Raw genomic sequence first — 25,586 nt, forward strand, 5'->3', positions numbered from 1 at the left:
CCCTTTACATTTAAAAGGCATACTTCTCATATATTATAAATCCATATTAACTTTCAGATTAATGCACAAAAACATCTTATTAATGTTAAATGATTTTAAATTAACTTCAAATTTACAATGTTTCTGTACTTGAAGTTTATTTAGGCACAATTTATTAAGCATTTCAGTATGATTTTATTGCAAGTAATGCAAAGAGAAACACCATTCCCTCAAGCAAGTGGCAGGAAAGAAGGAATAAAAGCAATTTTTAGGTCATGCTTAGTAATTTTAATAGATGGATACTGGCAGAGCAATGTAGGAAACTCCCAAGTGGGAGACTTTTCTAGGGTTAGTTAGTGTCCTGAAAAGGAAATTCATCCATGAATATTGCCTGAAGATCTCAAGTTAGGTCAGTGTGGAAAGATTATCAAAGAATAGAAAAGCAAGGAGCATGAACTTTACTTACCTGGCTTAAGTTGGGCTTCAGTTTTTGTGGAAAAAATCCCCACCTTTTATTTACCAGTACTAGGAATCAGTCTGATGTCAAAGAACACTAAATATATAAACCTCAAAACAAGATCTAGGTTCCTTTGCAAAATAAAAATCAGAATTTTCAAGTACAAATTAAGAAGGGAAAAGTGCATTATAAACTAAAAGAAAAATCCAAAATGTGAAGAGATAACCACCTACATACTGAGTTTTGCCAAATAGGAAGTGTTTGGAGTATGCCTTTAAGTCATCTAAACTAATCAAAGTAAATTCTAGCTCCAGATGTGAAATCATCTGTTTTTCTTTCACATTTTCATTTTACAGTGGAAGAAACTAAGTGTACCCAGTCAAAATCAAAACTGCAGAGGAAACAGAAAGGCAGTTTGGTTCAAAGCACCAAATGATGAACTCTTAAGCTCATGCAAACCTCCATGGTCTCAGTATTTTAAAAAAAATCAGGGGGGGGGAGGAGAATTCATACATTGGGAACATTAACACTTTAATAATAAAGGTAAATCCAAAATAGAAACATATGTCTGTAGGTTTCATAATGATTTTTGAAAACCAAAAATTAACATTATTTATGTTGTATTATATTTTTATTTATCTTGTTAAGCATTTCCCAATTACTTGTTAATATGGTTTAGGTCACCCATGGGAGTTGCTGCTACTAGTCATGAGTTTGACATCTCTGGTCTAAACTCTATTTTGACCTACTTCTATTTTATTTTGTAGGCTATAAAAGAACACTATCACTAAATGAATCATTCCTGGAAAATATGAACTACATAATGTTTTATAAGCTATGTAAAAAATGTGTGTAGTCTAGTTAAGAAAAAAAAAAAGACCATTTCTGTAGACTAACCATTAAAAAACCCAGATGCATTTGTCAGTAGAAGGACCCAAATGCTGAAGCAGACTGTTTCCAGTACACTGGTATGTAAAAGAGGTGCCTCCAATTTCACCATTAGTATTAGCCTGAAGGCTGAGTAGACATGCACAGACTTACATCAGTGATAGTGTTCAGAGCAGTATCTGCACCAATGCTGAAATCTGAACCTGGTACATTGTTGGATACAGTTGCAGGAACCATAACCATAGGAACACAGAATTCCTCATATTTTTCACGGGCAGCTGACAGTTCCAGCAATCCCAGGTAGGCCTATTGGGTGAGGTACAGGTACAGTATACACAATTAGGGATGTTAGGGGGAGGAAAAAAGTGGACATCATTGGAATAATAGAAGCACAAGAAAGCCACAGGGAGAGCCACCTCTACCACAGCACAGAAGTCACACACTGAGATACCATGGAACCACTAAAAAGCAACATAAAAATGCATTAGGAAACATAAAACAGAAATAGTATTTTTTAAAGGAACAATGACAGAGCCACCCCAATCCAGTCTCATCTCCTATATAAAAGGATTAAAATCTCCTCTCAAAACAATATAGCAATTTTTCATATATAAATTAATCTAAAATCTAGGAAGAAATATGCTTTTTTTAATTTAAGACTGGACTCCCAACATGTATTAGGATTTTTAAGACTGTCTACATTCTATGATGATCAGTGAATTTCCGATTAAAGAAATACAACAGAATTCACTGAACAAAATAGTTAACAAAGGCTCCAGAGACCAGAGCTCTGACTGGCTTTCTTTCCTATAACTAGGAAGATAAATAAACCTGGATGTTTCTTGCATAGCAAATTTGGGATTTCATAGGTCTTGGAAACTGATGCCACATCTATTTAGCAAAACTTTCTAAAGTGAAGTCTGTGTCCCTCATGTTTAGTGAACACTCCTTACCCTTCAACCCTATGGCAAATCCATTGGAGGATATGGATAAGAATCCTTTCTAGGAGGACTTGGCATTGTTCAATAGGGATCTGCAAAATGAAAAATACCATCTACTCCCAGCATTAGGCTCCCAGATCCACTGGAGTGACCACTGTCTTTTGCCTCACATTTAGTAAGTATAGGATAAGTATAGGATTGGGATGGAAAATTTAATTGTATTATCTCAACTTTTGAAGGATTTCAAAGACAGTATTATGCATGCTTGGAGACATAGATTACAATACTTAAGACTAAGAAAGCCAACAAGCAAGCGAATAGAAAAACAGAACAATGTACCTCAAATCCACCAATAACCAAAAGAGCATTGATATTATGTGTACGCATCTGTTCAGCAATCTTCTCCAAAAGCTTTGCAGGAAGAGTACTAAAAAGAGTTAAATCAAGAAGTGAGGTCAAACTCTAAATATCTGAAAAACTGGTGAAACATTCAGGTGGTGACCATGCCTGAGCAAAGTCAGTGATGAATATGACTTCAGCATCTCCTGTCTCCCTTCACCACCAACCACAGTAACAGTTTCAATAAAAAATAGAATGGTTTTCTCACATTTCAACAATCCAAGAAAGTTAGCAAACAGATACAAACATGGCATCCCTAAGAAAACTACTCCAAGAAACAGCAGCAGCCAGAAATCAAGGACCACAAGAATGGGTTTTCAAAAAGAAATGCTAAGATATTCTCCGGATGAATGAGGAAATTTGACCCTAAGTGGACCTGAGTCTCCTGAGCTTCCCATATTGCACTTATAACTAAATTACAACCATTTATATCTGCTTTTCCTTTCATGGAGCCTAATCTATTTCAAAAGATATCACTATCCTAATGGATGCCAGATTTGGACCATGATGCCAGATATTTAGACCATGTGTGTCAAAGAAAATGTCAAGGTTTCTTTTATGTTCGTGTCACAAAAAAGTAGGACTAGTTACTATATGAAAATGGGGCAGGACAGGACCACAAAAATCATGCCAGCTTACATTAAGGACACATTGTGAAACTTCAGATCTCACTTGTAGGTGGCTTTGAACTGAACATGTTCAAAGCTGTCACGACTTGTCCACAGCTTCGAATTGAAATCACGTCTAGGAAACTAGACCCTGAGAAATGAGGTTGAAGAGTTCTTTGGCATTACCAAAGGTCCAAATGAGAGCATCAGTAAAGAGGCTCTGGAGGAGTCATTGTGGCTTTGTGACATTCAGTCCACAGAGCCTGAGAAAATCAGAAGACATTCAGAGGACAGGCAAACACTACAGGTGGAATTATACCTAGATCTGGGAGATACTTAAGAGGCCAAAGCAAAGGGCTGAGACAATTCTCCTGTTCTGATAAAACTCATTTGTCCAGAATCCAAATAGTCAGAAAATTTAAGTAGCTAAAATCTTTTTTCTTCCCAACATTCACATAATTTTACAAATGATATTTTAATGACAACCTTGAAGCACCATCAAGATCTTATAGTACCTTCTTAATCCTCAAAAGATTAAATTATGTTCAGGTTTATTTCATCGTGTTAACTACCTTTTTTGTACTCTGAACTTTTTGAAATTGGCTACACACATATGGTGGTAGTTCCCTACATTTTTTGTACTCTGAACTTTTTGAAATTGGTTATGCACATATGGTGGTAGTAGGAACACTCATTAAGGAGAATATATACAGCTAGATCCTGAATAATAATGAACAATGAATCCCCCAAAGTAATCACATCATTTGAATTCATACTACAGAATTCCATTGGACTGGAATCAATTCTCATAGTTTACATAATCATAATTTTGAACAGTATGAAATTAGATATATGGGACAAATTCAGAATATTTCATCATTCTCACCAATTTGGACCTAGCTATCATTACCCAGAATACAAATTGCTAACTATAAATGAATAAATAGAGATTTTCTCTAATTGAAGACATATCTCCTTTTGGGGTTACTCAGGTAACAACTCTGAAACCTGGTTTACATTTCCCCAGACACCTGAGCAAGAATGCCAGACAGCCTATTTTGTCACTGCATATGCAAGTCAATGTTCTTACAGTGTTTAATTCTTTTAGAAAGTCCACAGTGGCTGCTGCATAATGAGGCAACATAGTTTAACTTAGATCAAAAAATTTTACTTTTATGTTAAAAAGCCAAAGGGTATTTATTACTGCCTTGCATTTTAAATGCTTGGGAATATTGACCTCTTATAGAAGGAAGGTATAGTTCCAATAAATTTTTCTCCTTTGTCTTGCTTTGATAAATACTTGAGTTTGCTATCACAGTAAGGATGGTGAATGGCAAGACATTCCTCAGTCATGAACAGCTAAAAGAAGCAGGAGAGTATGGCCACTGATACTTCATGTAGGAAGGGACAGTTAGTAGCCAATTCAGTGGCTCCTTCCAAAGACATTTATGGATAGGGAATAGAGAGTGCTGAAAAAAAGACATGAATCTTCAGTACCCTCATTCGTTTTAACAACAGGGTTCATTATAACAATACCTAGCTTCTTCAATGTGGGATCAGAAAGAGCCAAAATGGAAAAATTACCGTTTTGTGCCAAGAATGGATCCTCCTTGGCCAGTCCAACCTCCAACAGCTCCCCAGGAGATTTCTTTTATCTAAAATGTAAAAATCAATTAACCTCCAGATAATGAAATTAGGCAACCTTTAAAAATAGTTTGGATTTTGTATCATGTTGCAGACAAACCTTCCTCCTTTCTTGGTACTTTCTCATAAGCTTGTCAGACCACAGCTCCATCTCCTTTAGTGGTTCCACTCTTCTTCCTCTCTCCCTCTCTCAGTCACAAAGTCTCATCTACTTTCCTGCAGCTTTAGACATCACCTCTAGGCAAATGACTCACAAATCTATGTCCCCAGCTCTGAATTTTTAAAATTTTTTTTAAAAGTTGTTATCCTGAGGTTGACAGATATCAACAAACACAAGCATTTCTCTATACCAAGAAGAGAGGATTACATGAAACCAAAATCCCTATGATATTCAGTTGCTTCTCTTTTCAAAATCATACAACAAATTTCAACATAATAATTTCAGAGATGTCCTACTTTCCAGTTCCAGCTCTGACTTCTTCCTTTGGCATCCGTCTCATTTTTCCAATAGCTTGCTAGACATTCCTGTCTGGATGTCATTAAAACTCACCAAAACTCAACTTTTCTTTCCTCTTCCTCAAACATGCCCCTCCTCTTCTTACAGCTTATTCATTTTTCTGTTTCTACAGATTGTACCAACACTCTCCCAGTCATTCAGGCTTGACTCATGCATGACTTTTTCCCTCTCCTTTCCTCTCTACGATCTGGGTACCTCTGTAGTATCCGTCCCCTCCTCTTTTTTCATACTACCACCACCCTCATTACCCTCACATTTGAATTATAGCAGCAGCTTAACCTATCTCTCTAACTCTCTCTCCAATCCATCCTTCACATAGCTGTCAGGATAAATTTCCTAAGGAACAAATATGAACTCTCTTATTGAAAAGCTTTAGGTGGTCATTACCTGGAAGATTATATATATATATATATATACACACTTCTTCCTTTGTCATTCAAGATGCTCAATAACCTTGCTTCAAACTACCTTTGCAACCTTGTTTCATATTAGTAGCCTTCATATACTCACACCCTAGCCAAAGTATTTTGATAGTCCTCTTCCAATCTCTTCCTATACTCTTCTGATTACCCTATACTTTTGTGTCATCCCCCACGTCTGGAAAAAACTCTTTGCCTGCTGAATTCCTTCCTTTCATATTCGTCTCAACACGTGTCTGAAGACTTCTGTCCTGTCAAATACACACAAGATGCCTTTGATTCCCATATTTTCTGTCTTTCCTCTTCTGTGCACTTTTCACTAACTTCTCTATTTGTATACATGCTTCACATCCTTATTCAAATTTAAGCTTTTAAAGGCAGAGACAATCATTTTTTATCTTTATATCTCTAATATAAAAAACTGGTGCTTCCCCCCTCCCTCCCACTATAGGTTATTAAGAGATCTTTGTAGGGGAGGCCAGGTAGCACAGCGAGTAAGAGCACCAGTTCCAGTGTTGAGAAGACCTGGAGATCAAATCCCGAGCTCAGACACTTAGCACCCACCCAGAAACACCTGGCCGTGTAACCTTGAGCAAGTTACTTAACCCTAATTGCTTAGGGGCGGCCAGGTGGCTCAGCGAGTAAGAGCACAGGCTCCAGTGTCGGGATAACCTGGATCAAATTTGGGCTCAGATACTCAGCACCACACCCAGAAATAACTGGCCGTGTAACCTGGAGCAAGTTACTTAACCCCAATTGCTTTAAAAAAGAAAAAGAGAGATCTTTGTTAAATTGAACAGAATTAGGGAAATAAGAATAGCAAAAGAAACTTTAAAGCGCTCGTAAATAGATCTACTCTGTGGGCTTAGATTGAAATAAATCTAAGCTATAAGTACTATTTCTATAGCTACAGGAATTCAGCAGAAGTCTAAAACTTAGCCAAAGAAGCCATTTCCTCACATTTGCTTTATCATTTTATTGTAAGGCATTTGAATTGTCTATAAGAAAATACTACATTGGGGTGGCTAGGTGGTGCAGTGAATAGAGCACTGGCCCTGGAGTCAGGAGGACCTGAGTTCAAATCTTGCTTCAGACACTTAATTACTAGCCTTGTGACCTTGGGCAAGTCATTTAACCTCAATTGCCCTGGCTCCCCCCCTCCAAAAAGCAAAAAAACAAAAACAAAACTACATTCTTACAACTTTATATGAACCAAGAATATTGGCCGAAATTGATCTTTTCTTAATTAATTTTCCAAAAAGTTCTGGATTATGTCAGCACATGAAAATGTCCAAAGCAATGCTAAAGAGCTGGGGATAGGGAGGTGGCTAGGTGGCACAGTGAATAGAGCACTGGCGCTGGAGTCAGGAGGACCTGAGTTCAAGTCCGGCCTCAGACACTTAACACAGACCAAAAAAAAAAAAACACTAGCCATGGGCAAGGCACTTAACCCCAATTGGGGATAGGGAGTCTGATATTACACACACATTAAAACAAACAAAAAAATCTATACATGCCAATAGATTCTAGAGTAAAATCTGTCATTAAAATAGATAAGACTTTAATACCCAGTAGGGTTTTGGGGAAAGAGGATGCAGTCAAGAGATAAAGTTCCTCAAAAAGAAAGTCATAGTGTTTTTAATTAGGATATCACTCAGGTGATAAATGATTTAAAAATGGAAGGGACCTCAGAGGTCATCTACTCCAACACTATCATTTTACAGAAGAGGTAACTGAGGCTCTCTGACATTAAATGATGCTCCAAAGATCATACAGTAAGTGTCTAACATAAGATTTGAATCCAATTCCAAAATGACTGTTTTTTATTCTAAATTTAGAAATATGCAACATTAAAGTTGTAAGGGACCTTAGAGATTGTCTGATCCAACCTCTTTACTTGATGGAGAAATAATCTGAGGAAGAAAGGGAAAAAGGCCTAAGGTTACAGAACTGTAAAGACAGAGGGATTAGAAACCAAATTACCAGATTACCATTCAGGTGCTCTTTCTTCTTTACTACTCTGTCTCCCAAGTCATTAACACAAGCTTACAAGGAAGGCACTTCCCTCAAAATGACATCTCTGACATTCTTGCCTTCAGTGGAAAAAGACACATCACATCCACAGTTGAAGCCCCACAAATGGTATTTACATACACTAGAACTAACCTGATAACCCCTAGTAGTCTGTGAAATACGGCTAGAGAACTATATCCTGCCGCAGACAATGACTAGATGACTCTTGGAAAGGTGCACAAAGTCAAGTGGGAATAAATTTGAAAAAACCTCTATAATCTCATAGGTAAATGGGTGAGACTCAGGAAATTACAACTTCTGGAGAGTGGATACAACTAAAGCTGAATAAAAGGGCTTACCCAATTACCCTGGTTTGAGCCATGCATGACATTGAGACTATGTCTTCATATGGTTTACTTGCTTAGAACTCCAACAGATACAGCTTCCTTTTTGGTAATCTGCTAACAGACTTTTTACACAATGAAGACAATAAACTGACCTCATCTAGGTAGAGCTGTATTATTCTACCTTGGTGAAGATTTTAGATAAGAAATTTACTCTGGGATCAGGTTCTAACATGTCTGTACGAAGGAATAATCTACCTTAAGACTTTCTATCCATTGAGCAATTGCTAAGTCTTTTTAATGTTGCAGTAGCTGCATAGAGGTGAATGTCAAAAATAAAAAGGGCTTATTTTTAATTTATTAAAAGTACTATGCATGCCAAGGATTCAGACAATGCAGAAATTTAGGTAACTCAAAGAATGATTACTTGGGGGGAAGGGGGAGGTAAGATATTATTAGTACTTTATAGACAGCATTTAAAACTGACAGATTTAGAGTGACACGAAATTCATTTTTATCTGTCTCTGATTAGCTACATAAAGCAATAGTGAATGCAAATTCTAACTTAAGTTTTTTGATGCTAAACACAGCCACTAAAACTGTCAAGCATATAAAATCAAGGGCTGGCCACCAGTGGGGCTCTTGGTTTGTGGAATACTGAATTAGAATGTGTGGCCATTCCTAGGACAACAGACCTTTCAGAACCTAGGTGAGGTTCTCCCAGGTGATGGTTTGACACGGACTTTGAAAAGTAACTAAAAGAGGGAGACACAGACAAAATGGAGAACCTTGAGACTAACACAGTGAGGGATAGCTAGGTGATTATCATGGATGGAACACCAGCCCTGGAGTCAGGAGGACCCAAAGACAAATCCGGCCTCAGACACTTACTAGCTTTGTAAACCTCATTTAACCCTGCATGTCTACAAAAAAAAAAAAAGAAACTAACATAGTAAAGTTTCTTATTTTTTTATTATATAAAGAAAAAGAAGCTATTTATAATGAAGATCTATAGCTTCATTTACAATCCTTTTTCTGTTTTGTTTTGTGTTTTTGTATGTGAAAATGCCCATATTCACTGTTATTTGTCAAGGTCAGAGTAATAAAAAAGGGAACTAAATATGAAGGAGCTTGCTTCCAGAACTCAATATTTTTTTCTGAATAAAATATAATGGTAATTCTCAAGACACAGAACCACTGATTAGTAGATCAAGGAAATGTTAACAGTACCACCCATGTTACATTTATTTCATGAATTTATTAAGGAAAATCTGAGCAGTACTCTTTAGGACTCATGAATGGGTCTGGAGAATGTTCTTATCAAGGTGGGTAAAGGGCTGATCAAGCTGAACCAAGCTCACTGGAAATAGGATCAATGCTACTTGGAAGGATATACTTTGGGTAGTTAGCACAGTGCCTGCCACATAGTGCTTAATATATATCTACTGAATGAATGAATGGATTAGGAATATCACACAAAAATCTATTTCTGTTTAGAACTGCAGAAACAATACTTAAAATGTATTTAGTTTTATCTAGTTTAAAGGAATAAACCTATCTGTCCTTGTTTGAGAATCGTGATGGAAACATTTACCAAATATCTATTGTGTGTTAGACGTTGTGCTGGGTGCTAAGGATACAAAAAATAAAATTAAACAGTCCCTTATTACATCCTTTGCTGGGGATACAGCCTGCATTCAGATAAGTATAATACAAAGTAGGGGGGATTGAGGCAAAGGGGAGAGAGAATGTTGTGCTCTAGGAATATCTGAGGAGAGAGACAATGCTAAATGTTGCAGAGACCACAGAAAGCTAAATAAATCAGGTGGTACCTGAGTTAAGCCTTCAAGGAATAGAGTCGTTATGAAAAGTGAAGATGAGGAGAGAGGACAGCAGTCCCAGGATGGGAGGCTGGATTTTGCAAGAGCAGAGAGGCAAGAATCCACCTGTCAAGTTTAGAGAGCAGCTAATTCTCCAGGTTGCCTGGAAAATAAAACTGCCTGGAGAGGAGGTAGGTGATTGAAGGCTGCAAAGATATATGAGAGCAGATTATGAAAGATCGTAAATTCCAGGCTAAAGGGATTTGTATTCTATCCTTGGGGCACTGGGGAGCCATAGAAAGTTTTTTGGGCAAGGCAGTGACATGGTCAGAGGCTTGTGACTTAGGAAGATCATTTCAATAGCTATGTGATAAGAGAAGGAAGATACTGGAAACAAAGAAGCAAATTAGGAGGCAATTATAATTGTTCAGGTGAATTGTGATGAAGGCTTAAACTAGCGTGAATGGAATGAAAGGTACCAGATACTAGAAGTATTTATTGTTTGGGTAAAATCAATGGCACTTGGCAAAATGACTTGATGTAGTCAGAGAGGAAGAGAGAAGGCCCCAGGATGGCATTAAGGTTTAAAACTTGGGTAACCAAGAGGACAGTGATGTACAGAACTTGCCAATGGGGTATCTAGGCAGAATGCATGTGGTGGTGTGGGCTGGCAGGTCAGGAAAGAGTCAGGGCTCAGTAGATTTGGCAGTCATCTGCACAGAGATGATAAATGAGCCCCAGGAAGCAGATGATCTCACCAAAGAGAGGAGATAATGGCAGCTAACACTTATACTGCTTACTATGGGCCAGGCACGGTGCTAAGCATTTTACAAGTATTATCTCTTCTGATCCTCACATCAATCCTGGGAGGTAGGTGCTATTATTATTCCCATTTTACAGAAGAGGAAGCTAAAGCAGACAGAGGTTAAATGACTTGCTCAGGGTCACAAAGTTAATAAGTACCTGAGGCCAAATTTGAATCCAAGTCTGATCCAGTGTATTATGTAGGATCTAGGGAAGAAGTCTGCCATCATAAATAGTCTATATAATACCCTTTACACAGAATCTTACAATTGGAAAGCCCTAAGAGGATATTCAGGGGAGGCTAGCTGGCGAAGTGAATAGAGCACTGGCCCAGGAGTCAGGAGGACCTGAATTCAAATCTGGCCTCAGACACTTAACACTTACTAACCGTGTGACCTTGGGCAAGTCACTTAACCCCAATTGCCCTGCCTTCCCTCCTCCAAAGGAAAAAAAAAAAGGATATTCAGTCCATTAAATTTTTTAAAATTTCTACCATTTAAAATTTCTGGCTTATACAGAGTATCAGATTTTGCTTAGGTGTTCCACATATAATCCTGCATGCAGTTTTCAGTAAGTATTAGGTAAATGTAGCAGCACTGCTCTGTCCTCTGGCTTTCAGATTAAGTGAGTGATCCCTGCTCCTCATTCAGAAAGCTGTTTAAAGAGAGGCGAAGTGATGTTCAGAAGGGCTTCAGAGTTCACAACAGTAAGAAGGAACAATGCTGCTTTCAGGACTCTTGTATATGAGTCCAGTGAGGACTCCTGTAAACATTCTGGTAACCAGGAAACCAACATGCTTGCTGGCTCCCTCTCCATGAGCATTCCTCAAACAGGAAATAAAAGAAATGAATGAGTACAGCCCTTCAGCTTATGGGTCACAGATTGCCTCTGAGGGAGGGATGCGGTAGGACTAGGTTAAGGAAGTTTGGGACAGAGCAGCCAAGTGGCCCAGGAGATAGAGGACTGGGGTGAGGACAATGAATTGAGCAAGACCTACATTCAAATCCAGACTTAGACACTTACTAGCTGTGTGACCTCGGGCAGGTCACTTACCCTCTGTTTACCTCAATTTCTTCATGCATAAAATGGGGATAATAATAGCATCTACTTGTGAGAATCAAATAAGGTAGTGCTTAGCACAGTGCCTGCTACACAGGTAACACTATAGAAATGTTAGCTATTACTTGCTACTATTACAGTAGAAAGAGCACTGGGGTTATCAAGAGATCTCAGTTCTAGTGTTGGCTTTACCACTAACCTCTTTGGGCCTCATTATCTATAAAACAGACTAGTTGACATCTAGGTCCCTTCAATTCAACATTCATTAAAATACTTTGGTTTGTTTCCTTGTACTTTATTCAATTCCCTGTGACACTCACCTGACCTTTAGAAAATCCTTCAAATCCATTACTGACAGCAAGCATCTTATGACCCTCAATGATGCCCATTCTCACTGCTGAACGGACGGCAGCATTCATCCCTGCAGCAGGAGCACCCACATTCATAACAGCCACAGTAAAATTGCTCTGCAAAAGAGAAAAAGAAATCAGCTTACCAGACTTTCAAGAACATAGCAGAATAATGTTAACATAGTGCTGTAAAGAAAATGCTTTGGCTGACATTGCTGAAATAAATGGGAGTGACAAAACAAGCTTGGGGGAAAATCACTGGTGGGATCTGCCAACTTCACACTAGGTCCAGAAAAAAGCTTGTTGATAGCTATTAGAAAAGATGGATTAAGCCCAGCTATCTAACATTCTAATATTTCGATATACCTCTTTGTCCATTTCCAATGATTTCTGAAGGATAAATTTCAGAATAATATTCTCGATCATAGCCAACCTCAATTGAACCAATAACCATCAGCCTTGGGTTAATTAGTCTTTATGTGAGGAAATGTGCACTAGATATAACTAAATAAAAACTTGTTTGGCTAGAATTCTATTTTACTTATATCTTAAAAGAGCTCTTTTCTATTTCCATATTAAGAATTAGCAAAGACTTTGACGATAGTGCTTTTTTTTAACTAGTCAACAGCACTTGGCTAATACAGCCATTTGCCACAGAGGAAATCCTGCAAACACAAAGAGCTGATAATAGATTGGTATTGGAAAGCTTCCCAGCAGATAGTTGCTTACAATGTGGTCACAAATGAGTCATCTAACTGATGAGCAAGGTATCAGAGATGGCCAGTAACACAACAATATCAGAGGAAAGAGATTTTGGTCATTAGGAAAAGTGCGTGTTCGGGATTCAGATACATAGCCTCATTTATCTGTTAGGCTATTTCTAGTTTATAGTTTCTTATTGCCTTATCAAGACTTGCACAGTCATACGTCCCATGACATTCAACGTAATACAATTATGATGCTGCATCATTCAGTTATCACTGAGTCATGCTTTAGAACAAGGTCTGGTATCCATTATAAAACCATGGAAGTAGCCATAATAATTTGCTTTTAGAAAGACTTTAAAAAATGTATTTGTAAAACTTTATCTATCAACATTTACAATCTGTATCACTGATCATTCTAAATGCACGTATCTTGGCTTCTGGGAAGTTTAATAGTATTTGTTAAATGTAGCCGAAATGAAATATTCGATACTGACTTACTTTAACAACAAAAAGTATAAAAATTTCTTGTTAATGGGAATCTGGAAGCATTTATTCATTCAGTTCTTAAAATGGCACTCTTCACAAAGGCATTACAGAAGAGGATATCTTCTAATCATTCAGCTGTAGCAGAATCAGATTTCTAAGAAGTTACTAAAAGTCAAAAATGACTGCTAAATTAATAAACTTGTGTTAACTCTGTGCCTCTGACTTCTGATATGCATAATGAACTACAGGTGATATATACATAACATTTCTTATTTATTCACAGCTAATGAATGCTTCAGTGTATCCTAACATAAGTCCAATATGGTTACACCTATTTTAAAACACTGAAGTGATTTTTTACACCTCACACAACTGGCTTAATGTTTGGCTTAATTCCACAACCAAATAAGAACATAGGCAAGAGGACTTTCATTTTCAGTAAAGGAAGGACAGGAAACAACCATTCTCAAGCACCTGTTTTGCTCCAGGCACTGTGCTAAGAGCTTTACAAATATATTCTCATTAGATCTTCACAACAACTATTGTGTTATTATTATCATCCCCATTTTATAGATGAGGAAACTGAGACAGGCGGAGGTTAAATGATTTGCCCAAAATCACAGAGCTAAAAAAGTATCTGAGGCCAGATTTCCTAATACCAGGCCTATCACTCTATCTACTGTACCATACTAATTAACAACAAATAATTTGATATTCTTAAAAACTGTCAAGGGGCGGCTAGGTAGCGCAGTAAACACAGCATCGGCCCTAAAGTCAGGAGGACCTGAGTTCAAATCTGTCCTCAGACACTTAACACAAAAATTAGCCATGTGACCTTGGGCAAATCACTTAACCCCAATTGCCCTCCAAAAAGCAAAAAACAAAACAAAAAAATCTGTCACTGGGATGGCTAGGTGGCGCAGTGAATAGAGCACCAGCCCTGGAGTCAGGAGGACCTGAGTTCAAATTTGACCTCAGACACTTGATCACTCTTACTGGCCATGTGGCCTTGGGAAAGTCACTTAACCCTTATTGCCCTGCCTTCCCCCTCCAAAAAGCAAAAAAAAACAACAAAAACTGTCACTATGTTGCAGTTTCTATCAGTTTCCATCAAATAGACTCTACCTCAAGAATAATTCCAAGAAGAATTAATTATCCATGGATTCTAGAAATTCTTTCCATATTCAGTATCCCATAGCTCCCAAAAGTCTAAATGCATATCCAATGTGGTGGTGTTCTCAGGCTTCCTTCATGGATTGAACTTTGAAAGCTTATGTCATGGAAGGTACATACCAAGCTTTCCCCAAAAACATCCTTCAGTACCTCTGTCCAAGAAGGGCTCAATGAGCTACTGGTTCTGCATGGCACTGCTTGGTTATGAAAAAAAAAAAAAGCTTAGGTATTAACTTGTGAGTGGATTTTTTTTCACGGTACCATGAACCATATAGCTATTAAATTATTTGGCTGGTTTTAACTGAAAAAATGTCAGTTGTTTGTGCTGTCAGGGCTAAGGAAAGGGAGAGGGCGGGAGCTGGTATTTCTTGGAATGCTTTGATGAAAGGAAAAGGCCTGAAGGAAAGTCATTTGCTGGCAAACTATCCTAACTTTCCATTTATAGTAACTACTCAGCTTCCTAGTATGAAATTTCAAGTGAGAAATAAGATACATTAAGTTAATAGGCACCTAGGTGGTGCAGTGGATAGAGAGGTGCTCCTGGAGTCAAGACCCTGATTTCAGTGATGGCCTTAGATACCTACTAGCCGTGTGACCCTGGACAAGTCACTTAACCTGTTGGCCTCAGTTTCCTCCTTTATAAAATGTAAAATGTACAACTCCAGCACCTCCCTTCCAGAACTTGTTGTGATGATCAGATGAAACAATAATTGTAAAGTGCTTAGCACTGTGCCTGGGACACAGTAGGTACTACTTAAATGTGTTAGCTATTGTTACCAGTATTATGAGATATGGCTCAATGACTAGAGTAGCGAAATAGAGCTATAGTTCCTTGTCACCAAGGCTGTTTGTTTCTATTAACAGAAAGGTGGTACCAAACACAACTCCAGCACCAAGAAAAACCAGAACACAGCATAGATGAACACTGTAGGTTCAATCCCCATGGCAATGATTATGATTACATGGTAGGACATCAGATATCGAGCTGAGAGACTAGGGCTACAAACACTTATTTTAAAGTTCAAGAAAGGAGAAATCCTATCAAACAGGTGGAAGGACTGAGAGCTTTCCTTTAATGGGGGCTCTTCACCTTCTGTGGCATGAGCCCTGTCAGCAGTCTGGTAAAGCTTATGGACCCCTCCTCAATAACATTTTAAAACATATACCATAAAACACTTAGCATTATAAAGGATAGCAATTATAATGAAATTCATCCTGCATTGATCTGGTTTGTTCACTGCTTCAATGCATTGTGAGCTCCTTCGAGAGCAAGGATTGCTTTTTTCTGCCTTTGTTTGTATCCCCAGAACTTAGCACAGTGATAGACGCATAATAGGTTCTTGATAAATGCTCGTTGGCTTGACCTGAGTTATCCAGATTATAAAATTAAGATGCCATAAGTACTAGGTAAAGAATCCCTATGGACTTAAAAAAGAATCAAGGAGTAACTTCAACAAACATAACATTTTCTCATCATGTTTGCTCTCTTTCTTTCTCTCTCCCCTCCCAAAGTAGACAGTTTCTAGTTTATGATCTATTAGATTTCTTCTATAGCAAAGAGAAGGTAACAACATAATAAGGAGAATAGAAACATTCCTTATTTTCATTATCCCACCACCACCTTTCAAAACAAAGGGGGAGGTACCCTGTTGGAGTCTGACTATAGCTTGAAGCATACTATTTTTTTCCTTGCTTTTTTGTGGGGTTTTGTTTCCTCTTGTTCTCTTTCTTCTTTCACAACATGACTAATAAGGAAATATGTTCTAACATGATTGCACATGTATAACCTCCATCAGATTGTTTACCATCTTGGGGAAAGAGGAGGGACACAGAAAAAATTGAAACTCAAAATCTTACAAAAAAGGAATGTTGAAAAGTGCCTTTCCATGTTCTTGGAAATAATAAAATACTATTCACATTAAAAAGAAAAAAAGGAAAGAGGGTACCTAACTTCCTAGAGTTAAGGATACTTGCCTTGTAACCAAGTTCACAGAGTAGTTCCATTCCCAACATAATTCCCATGTGACTGTTTCATCTGTCCAGTCTCCCACACCCCTGACCATGGCGATCCTGCTCTCCGCCTTGGCCTCACAGACCACCTACCTTTGGAAGCTCTGCATCTGACTTTTTTTGAGAAAGCATTTTATAGGTATTCAGGTTGTTCTCAAAGCTCCTAAAATAAAAATAATGGAGAATTCTATTTATCTTTATTTTAAAATACTTGAAAGACCTACCCTCCAAATCATACTAAGGATTTTTCAAACACATTATGTCATTGTAGTTAGGTGGTACAGTGGATAAGAGTGCTGGACCTGTATTTGGAAAGACCTAAGTTCAAATCTGGCTTAGACACCTACTAACTATGTGACCCTGGGCAAGTCACTCAACCTGTTTACTTCAGTTTCCTCAACTGTGAAAAGGAGATAGTAACAGCATGCACTTTCCAGAGTTGTTTCAAGGATCAGATGAGATAATATTATAAAATGTTCAGCGTGGTACTTGACATACAGTAGACACTCAATAAATGCTTATCTCCTTCCTTCTCTTCTGACCATCCCTTTCCTTATAACAATAGATAATAACAGGACAAGTTCTGGGTTTTATTTTTTAGTGGTGGTGGTTGTTGTGACTGTTCATTTAAAAATTCTGTCAAAATATTATGTATTCACAATGGGGGAATGAATATGTATAACCTATATCAGATTGTTTGCCATCTTAGAAGTGGAAAAGGGAGGGAAGGAGAAAAAATCAGAATTCAAAATCTTATAAAAAATTTTGTTAAAAGGCAGAAAATATTTAGAAAAATATCCTAAAATTAGTCTTACAGAACTGTAAGAATCTTTAGAGGTCATCTGGTTCATCCTCCTATTAACAGATAATCAAAATAATGGGCAAAAGAAGAAATGCTTTGTGATTCCCAAATTTGAAAAGACCAAATTCCTACTTTGTATAAAAATTTTTTTCCCACTGTCTTCTGTATGTTTATGAAATACATAGGGTTCTCCACAGAGCCTATATACAATTTAAATGCCCTGCCCTGCCCCTAACATAGTTCTTACCCTATCCAGCATTGACAGGATTATAGCTAAAGAAGGCATCTTTAAGTCACCTACTCCAACCCCCTCACTTTACAAATAAGGAAACTGATTTGCCCAAGAACATACAAGTATTAAGGGGCAGGATCAGAATTTGAGTCCAAGTCCTCTGACTCCAAAGCTACCACTGTCCCCAGTTCCACAATCCCAGATCTCAATCAGGCCAGCAGATCTCCCATCCTGGTTTGAAGGGTCAAGAAATAACTCTAACTCATCTTCCAGTATGTGATAGAAAAAAAGGAAGAAGGCCAAGATGAGGCAGAACCAACCAAAACCCAGGGAATGCATTGGAGTACCAGGAATAGAGAACCTGTGACCTCAAGATCACATGTGGCTTTCTAGTTCCTTGGGTGTGGCCTTTTCACTGATTCCAAACTTCACAGAACAAATCTTCTTAATGAAAGAATTTGTTCTATAAAACTTGGACTCAGTCAAAAGGCCACACCCAAGGACCTAGAGGGCCACATGTAGCCTTGAGGCTGCAAGTTCCCCACCCCTGTAATGGGGAGCCCCTGTTATGTTATGGCCTCAAAGAGCTGTGATTGACTTTGCAGTTATGTACCACTGTAGAAGGACTCAGTCAGACTCAGTCACTGACTAGTATTGACAGCAGCCCTGAGACAGGAGAGAGGCTAAACCCTAAATGGAAAGGGGTCTAAGGAACACAGTGGAGAAAAGGACTCACAGAAAGCAATGGTGGTGGCTATGACAGGAGGGGTATCAGAACAGTCTTTGCAAAGGAAGTAATTTAATGTAATAGCAAAAACAGTATTTGCTCAAGGTCACCCTCCTCCCATTCTGAGCAAGTCCCTTACAACTGTTGCTTCAAAGCCCCATTTGTTTCTCATTTGTCTCATTCATAATCAATATAAGAGCCACATTTCCAAAATCCCTGATGGTCATCCAATGTCTGCTGGAAGACATCCAGTAAGGAAGAACTAACTACCTAATAAGACAACCTATTTCATTTTTAGGTTACTCCAATAACTAATAACAAGTTTATTTCACCCAGTGCAAATTTGAGGTATAAACTCAGCAAGGACCCTGGCTGTGACTCAAGATTTCCTTCTCTTGGGGTGACTAGGTGGCGCAGTGGGTAGGGTGCCGGCCCCAGAGTCGGGAGGACCCAGGATTGGTTCTGGCCTCAGACACTTAACACCCACACAAAAAGTCTGGCTGTGTAACCTTAACCCCAATTGCTTTAAAAAAAAATTTCATTCTCTTCTACTTTTCATTTACTCTCTATCTCATTATACTTTGGGACTTTTTTAAGCCTCTTCCTTTTACTCAAACCCCTAGGATAACCCCACCCTTCTCATCCACATACTTACAGCAAATAACTTAGGCTTTAGTTAAGTTCTCTAAGATTGAGACCATGTGAATAGGGCTCCTGTAAGTCCCCTTGAAATTTCAACAGTATCATCCATCCTCTTCTCCTTCCCTCATTTCCCTTCTTACTATTTGTCCCCCTGATGCCATACCTAATGATCCATATCTTTTGACTGATAAATCAGTCAATGTCTTTTCTGAAGAAATATGGATTGCCTATAAACCCTCTCCATAGCTTGGATTCATAGAACAACTCCTCTTCCACATAGCCATCTCTCAAGTCCTGGAAGACCTATCATTCTGCCATTTTTCAATTCATTTTCCAAAGCCTTGCAACACGAATACTACATATCTTAATTTCAGTATAACTTGGCTTTCAGGTAATTCATATCATACGATTCAACTAGTCATTGTTTGGAAAGTCATTTATCCTTTCTGACACCAATTTCAAAGCACAGCCATGCAAATCCCATGTAAATCCACAGGGAATGACTATGGGAACCATTAAGAGTGAGACTTTTTAAGTGCACAGTCTCCTTTCCTGAGAGCCCTGGCCAGGGACAATATTTGGCTCTTCTATACTCTCTCCAAATCAACTCACCTTCCTCGAAGCTTCACAGCCTCATCAAATTGTCTTTTATCCATTGCCTTCTGAACTTCCTGAGTCTTAAAAACAGAAAAGGCAAGTTTAAAAACTTCAGTGTATAAGACATTCCCTGAGGTGGTACAGTGGTTAGAGCACCAGGACTGAAGTCAGGAGACTCATCTTTTTGAGTTCAAATGCAGCTTCAGACATTTACTAAGCTGTGCAACCCTGGTCACAGGGTTTGCCTGTTTGCCTCAGTTTCTTCATCTGGTAAAATGAGGTGGAGAAAGAAATGGCAAACCACTTCAGTATTTTTGCTAAGAAAACCCCAAATGGAGTCACAAAGAGTTGGACATGTTTGAACAACAGCAACAAAAAGAGAAAACAGTTTGTTTCCTTTTTTTCACTTTTAGAATGTAATGTAGGCAGGTTTGGTGGTCTAGATATTAAACATCTAGATGAGGCAATATCAGGTTCAGTTTATATGCATGGTCACTATGGTCATGTTGAGCCTATACGAATAGATGCAGACAGCCCACAAACCTTTCCATATTATATATGAGTGAGGGATGACGGAGTAGCTAGCATTCATGACCCCAATGTAACTCCACTGCTACTTTACCTGACTCATGAGGATTCTGAAAAATATCAAGTGCTATTTAAATCAGAGATGAGTCTCATTATTATCATTGTCATTTGGCTGCCTCCCTGCCCTTGTCCCCAAGGGAGCAGGCAGACAGCGTCACCTGTTTTATTTGTACCTTGGTCTTCTAAATGTCAGTGGACAAGGATCTGGGCCTAAGATTTAATAGGGAGATCCTGGCTGGCTGGATTGCATTTAGAAAACTTTTGGTGCTTTCAGTGAGCTCAAGGTACCCCTTCAAGTTCAATATCCATCATTTTCATATTGCTTTCTGCCCAGGAACTGGCTTTTTTTGGGCCTACTCAACTCTTGATAATTAAGAGCTAATATTGTGAAAGGATAGGGGCAAGAATTATACCAGATGAGGAGGGATGGAAGAGTTGCACCCTGTACCAGTAAAGAGAATGTCCATGCTGGTAAGACCATGGACTTGTCCGTGTACTGATGGATCAACTCACTTAACAGATTTGGATAGCTCTGGGTGGACTTCTTCAAATATTCTCTGACTATGAGATGTCTTACTGTTCAGACGTCTCCTCTCTCCTAATTCCAATACCACACAATTTAGTGCCTGATTATATACTGCTTCATGCCGTGTTCTAATTGTTTTGTGTGTGCATTTCCCAACTCCCCAGCAATATTCTAAAATTCCTTTAGGGCAGAGCCCTTGCATACTTTTTTTTTAATATTCTTTCAGCGCCTAGGATAGAACTGGTGCTTAGTAAATAATTGACTCATCAACTTGGAAACCCAAAGATGCCAAGAGAAGACTCACTAAAAAAAAACCAAACCCAAAACAACAAACCAACTAATTTAGACGAGGCAATTAAAAAGTGTCACACAGATTGTAACTAAGAAGATGCAGATGAAAATTACAAAATTAAATAAAGTGATATTAATCTCTCTAGTTTCACCAAAGATTAATTAAAAATGCCAGGCCTATGAAGTGGTTGCATTATTTGAATTCACATTGCATATTTCCATTGTGGTGGAACCAATTACCATATTTTTTATAATTATAACTTATAATAGTGATTTCAAGTACATGCAACCACTTCACAAGACTAATTATTCACACTACTTGGGACCTAGCTATGTTTCACTATGAAACTGCTGTTACTATATTTCCTTTAGACCACTAATTATCTTGAAACCTCAATTCACTTTTTGTTCATTCAGTGAATAATGAGGCAAAAAGGCTTCACTTAGGCTGTTGTTCTGTTCAGTTATTAACAGGCACTAATTGTTACCGATTACCTTCCTAGTCCAATCAACTAACTGGAAATACCAGTTTGGCCCCATCCCAAGAACTTACCAAATGCACACACTCCATCAGGGGCAGACGCACAGACTGGTTTCCACACAGAGACACAACACACGCCGGGGTATTTGGTGTACCCTCAAGAAGGGCCAATACAGCATCCACACCCATGCGACTAGCCTGGAAAGGATAGAATGTAGCAAGCATGAAACACAAAGATATCATATTAAAATGGATATCTGGGGAAGAGTCAATTAGTATCTTCTAATAATAAAGATCTTTGGAAGAAGTCTACAATCTCTAATCCTTACCATTTTTTTAGACTAGACATCTCCATGAATAAATGAATCATAGGTACTTGTTCCTTTTTGTTTGTTTTTTGCTTCTTGAAGGGGGGAAGGCAGGGCAATTGGGGTTAAGTCACTTGCCCAAGTGTCTGAGGTCAAATTCGAACTCAGGTTCTCCTAACTTCAGAACCAGTGCTCTATTCACTGTGCCACCTAGCCACCCCAAGGTATTTGTTCCTGATACAAAATACTTGGATAGTTACCTGCATTCTCACTAGACCTCCCTCCTTTAATTGTTTTAGAGTCTTTTTTTATGACAAAGGAGAAAATCTCAATTACACATTAAGGGCTTCTTTAACTCCTCTCTAAAACCTGCCAATTTTGATTTTACCAAGAAGGATAGGCCTCACTCAAGATTCCCAATATTGAGAAAAATAAAGCAAACACATGCAACCATGAATCCTCATTCTAGATAAATTCTTTTATTCTCTTGTCATACCTTTCATCTCTTAAAAAGCCCTTAGCTGGCCTGTTATAGTGATACCTTCTGGGCTCCATTCTCTTTGGTACTCAAGCTAGTGTGGTAAACGAGTAAGAAGGCCTTTTAGTACTCTTTTGGAATCTTTAGGTCTGATTTACTTTTCTTAAGCTGGCTAGTCTCAAACTGACTTTAAAATAAGCACAAGTGGTCATTAATGTCTCAGATGACAGAGCTCCTAACCTGAAGAGAAATGGAATAGTCTGCACTTGGCCAAATGGTCCTATAAGGGAACTTATCCTGAATATCAGTCAGTAAATCTACTATTTAATAAGTTGAGTTCTGGTTCCTTTGAATATCCCAAAATGGACTCTTTTCTTAGAGACATACCAAATAAAAAGGGTTGATTACTCCTACAAACTTACCAGAATCCTGTCAAAAGCAGAAGGAGTTCCCCCTCTTTGGACATGTCCAAGGATTGTCACACGAGTATCATATCCCAGTTGTTTAACTACAAGCTACAAAAAAATTCATTAGATCAATGAAGAAACACAACATTGCAACAGGGAGTTGTGTGTTATTGAATAACATTCATATGAATAACACAAGACTAATGTGTATTAATAAACATACTTTACATCTTATCTGAGGGAAATGTGTTTTGTTTTTTAAACTCTTTTTTTCGGGGTGGCTAGGTGGCACAGGGAATAGAGTACCAGCCCTGGAGTCAGGAGAACCTGAGTTCAAATCTGGCCTCATACACTTAACACAAAAACTAGCTGTGTGACCTTGGGCAAGTCACTTAACCCCAACTGTCCTCCCCTCCCAAAAAAAACCCCTCTTTTTTTTTCTGGATATAACTGAGGAAAGTTGAATCTCTAGTTTTCACCTTCTGAAGATGCTAAACTAAAAACCTATTCAAAATTGTTCTTGAAAAATAATTCACTCTCCAAGAAGGTAAAAAAAAAAAGTTGTATATTTTTAAAAGTTCAACAGTTTATATTAAACTATTCACAGTCTAAATGAGAATTAAGAAGGAGGCTTTGGGAATTTTTTTTCTGATCATCTAAATTGCCTTACATTTTAAAAGCTATGTATGAGACAGTATGTTATAAGGAGTTATAAGGAGTATGGCATTCAACGAGAGCTAGGCTTGGCATCAGGAAGACTTATGTTTGAATCCCAGCTCTGATACTTATTATATATGTGACCTGGAACAAATAAGTCACTTCATCTCCATGGCCCTCAATCAATGCCATAGAATTTATTTTCTAAATCACAGATGCTGATGAAATCATAGACCTGTGCTTGAGGCAGCACAGAAAAACTGAAAGATCACTGTACCAGAAGTCAGGAGACCTCAATTCTAGTTCCTAAAATCCACTACCCACTAGATGAGCAGCCTTGCACAAAGGACATCATTCCAGTTTCCTCAGTCGGGAAAAGACACTAGTCTGGTTCTGTGCTGGGTTCTTTCAAGCTCTAACAGTCTGATTACAGAATACACAATTACCTCAAATACAATGGAATAGGATAGAAAACCAAAACAAAGCTTTTAAAAATGCCTTTGAGCTTTATGTAAAAATGATATTCTTTCTGGGTGTGTCTGAAGTTAGAATCAAGTGTTTTCTGGGTGTCCTTCAACTATAGGAATGTTCATGTTTAAGAATAGTAGGACCCAATTTATAACAGCACAATTGATGTTAAAAAATAAAGTAGGTACTTGGTAAATAAATACCTGTTGATTGTTCATATCACTAACAAAATCAATGGAAGTACAACCTCAGTGGAACTGAGTACCTCAGTAGGTCACTGAGGCGGAAGGCCAGATCCTCCCTTGTGCCCCACCCTGCCCCATGGCAAAAAACCACTTTCAAGAGCTTCTGTAGACTGCTTCCTTAAAGAAGCTTTGCAATAACATCAGTCCTTTGAGATGAGCTAAGAAGCCTCAGGGGAGGCAGGTTGGTACTGATACATGTGTGGTACTAGCCAGGGCAGACCAACAAAAAAGCCTAGTGTTGCTGGTTCCTTCTGCAGAGTTGCAAATAATATGGTGATTCACTTTCAATAAACTCAAGATGGCTTTATTCCCAGACAAGCCTCTTAGTTGGTATTCCAGGCTAGAAGGTAACCACAGCCAAGTGTTCCAGCAATACAATTCAATCCAACAAGCTCCACTTTTGTTCCAGACAAATACTAATTGTGTGACCTTGGGTGCATTAGAGGAAGGTACCTAGACCTCAAGTGCATTAAGATTTAGGTAACTTTCAGACTAAGTCGCAAAAAAAGGAGCTGACCTACACTGGTAGGGGGGAGGCCTCTCATCTGGGAGTTCCCTATAGCAATAGGTCTGGTCCTTATCTGTAAAATGGGGTTAGCAATAGCACTTACTTCACAGTGACCTGGAAGTGATTTGTAAAACTTAAAGAGCTATATAAATGTGATCTATCATCTATATCTCTACTCTTACATGGCAGACACTATGCTGGGCACTAGGAATGCTAGGATACAATAAAGTCACTGGGTGCCTTAAAAAGAATAATTTCTTTGCTGTTAAAATCTGTACTTATTCCTCAGGTGGAAATTCTAGTTATAAGGAAGATTATACTCTTGTGAGTACCTACCTTTATTCTTAACATGCATTGTTCTATTGTTATAAAATAGATGTCTTTTACTACCATTGGAAGGTGCTATTTTTGTGAGGATTTACATAAATAAATATTTGTATTGATAATTTCTCAGAAGCATTACAGTAAAGGCCAACAACTTACATCCTTAACCTGCTCAGAAGTAATAGGTTTATTATGGATATCAATCGCTCCTTCTGCAACAATTATGATGTTCAGCCTCTTCTTGCGGGCACGGTTCTGCGGGAAAAGAAGGTTAAGTATTTTTCAAAGACCTGAACCAAAGAGAACTATCGATTCCCCTGTCCCACCTTTCAAAAACAAATTCAATTAACTCTTCTCTACTAAAAGAACTGTTTCTTCCTCTCCCTGATCCCTCCTTCCTTTGGACTGCAGAAAATAAAGTCACTGCCTGTTTTCTATGGTACATTCTATGTATGTTGGGGGCCTGAGGAATCTTTGTGGACAAAGCAGAGGTAAAAAATTTCTAGGATTGGAGGCAGACTAGAGATGATCATGGTCTCACACACTGCTTTTCTCAAGTTGTGTTTTTTATTGTGCTGTTTTGGGGAGAAAATTGCGGAAGGACCCCACTGTTCACCTACTCATTCAGTTACCTTTTTTCTAGCTGCCCTCCATTTTCAATCGTTTTCTCCAGGTGGAACAGTGGAT

At 38.3% G+C, this 25,586-nt stretch overlaps 1 protein-coding gene across 2 annotated transcripts in view; it reads right to left on the reverse strand.

The window, feature by feature from the left end:
- PFKP (phosphofructokinase, platelet) overlaps positions 1–25,586 on the reverse strand; it is a 90,241-nt gene that overhangs the window by 24,755 nt on the left and 39,900 nt on the right. For both annotated transcript variants that reach the window (XM_069086534.1, XM_069086533.1), the window contains exons 8-16: positions 25,059–25,154; positions 22,713–22,805; positions 21,577–21,702; positions 19,634–19,698; positions 16,712–16,781; positions 12,213–12,359; positions 4,857–4,927; positions 2,605–2,692; positions 1,478–1,630 (exon numbers count right to left, since the gene is read on the reverse strand). In XM_069086534.1, the coding sequence (XP_068942635.1) occupies positions 1,478–1,630; positions 2,605–2,692; positions 4,857–4,927; positions 12,213–12,359; positions 16,712–16,781; positions 19,634–19,698; positions 21,577–21,702; positions 22,713–22,805; positions 25,059–25,154 (909 nt within the window). The remainder of the gene's footprint in view (positions 1–1,477; positions 1,631–2,604; positions 2,693–4,856; positions 4,928–12,212; positions 12,360–16,711; positions 16,782–19,633; positions 19,699–21,576; positions 21,703–22,712; positions 22,806–25,058; positions 25,155–25,586) is intronic.

This window comes from Petaurus breviceps, unplaced genomic scaffold (assembly GCF_028583685.1).
Source record: "Petaurus breviceps papuanus isolate PSGF00001 unplaced genomic scaffold, PetGlider_PUasm1.0 178, whole genome shotgun sequence".
Classification (NCBI taxonomy): Eukaryota; Metazoa; Chordata; class Mammalia; order Diprotodontia; family Petauridae; genus Petaurus; species Petaurus breviceps.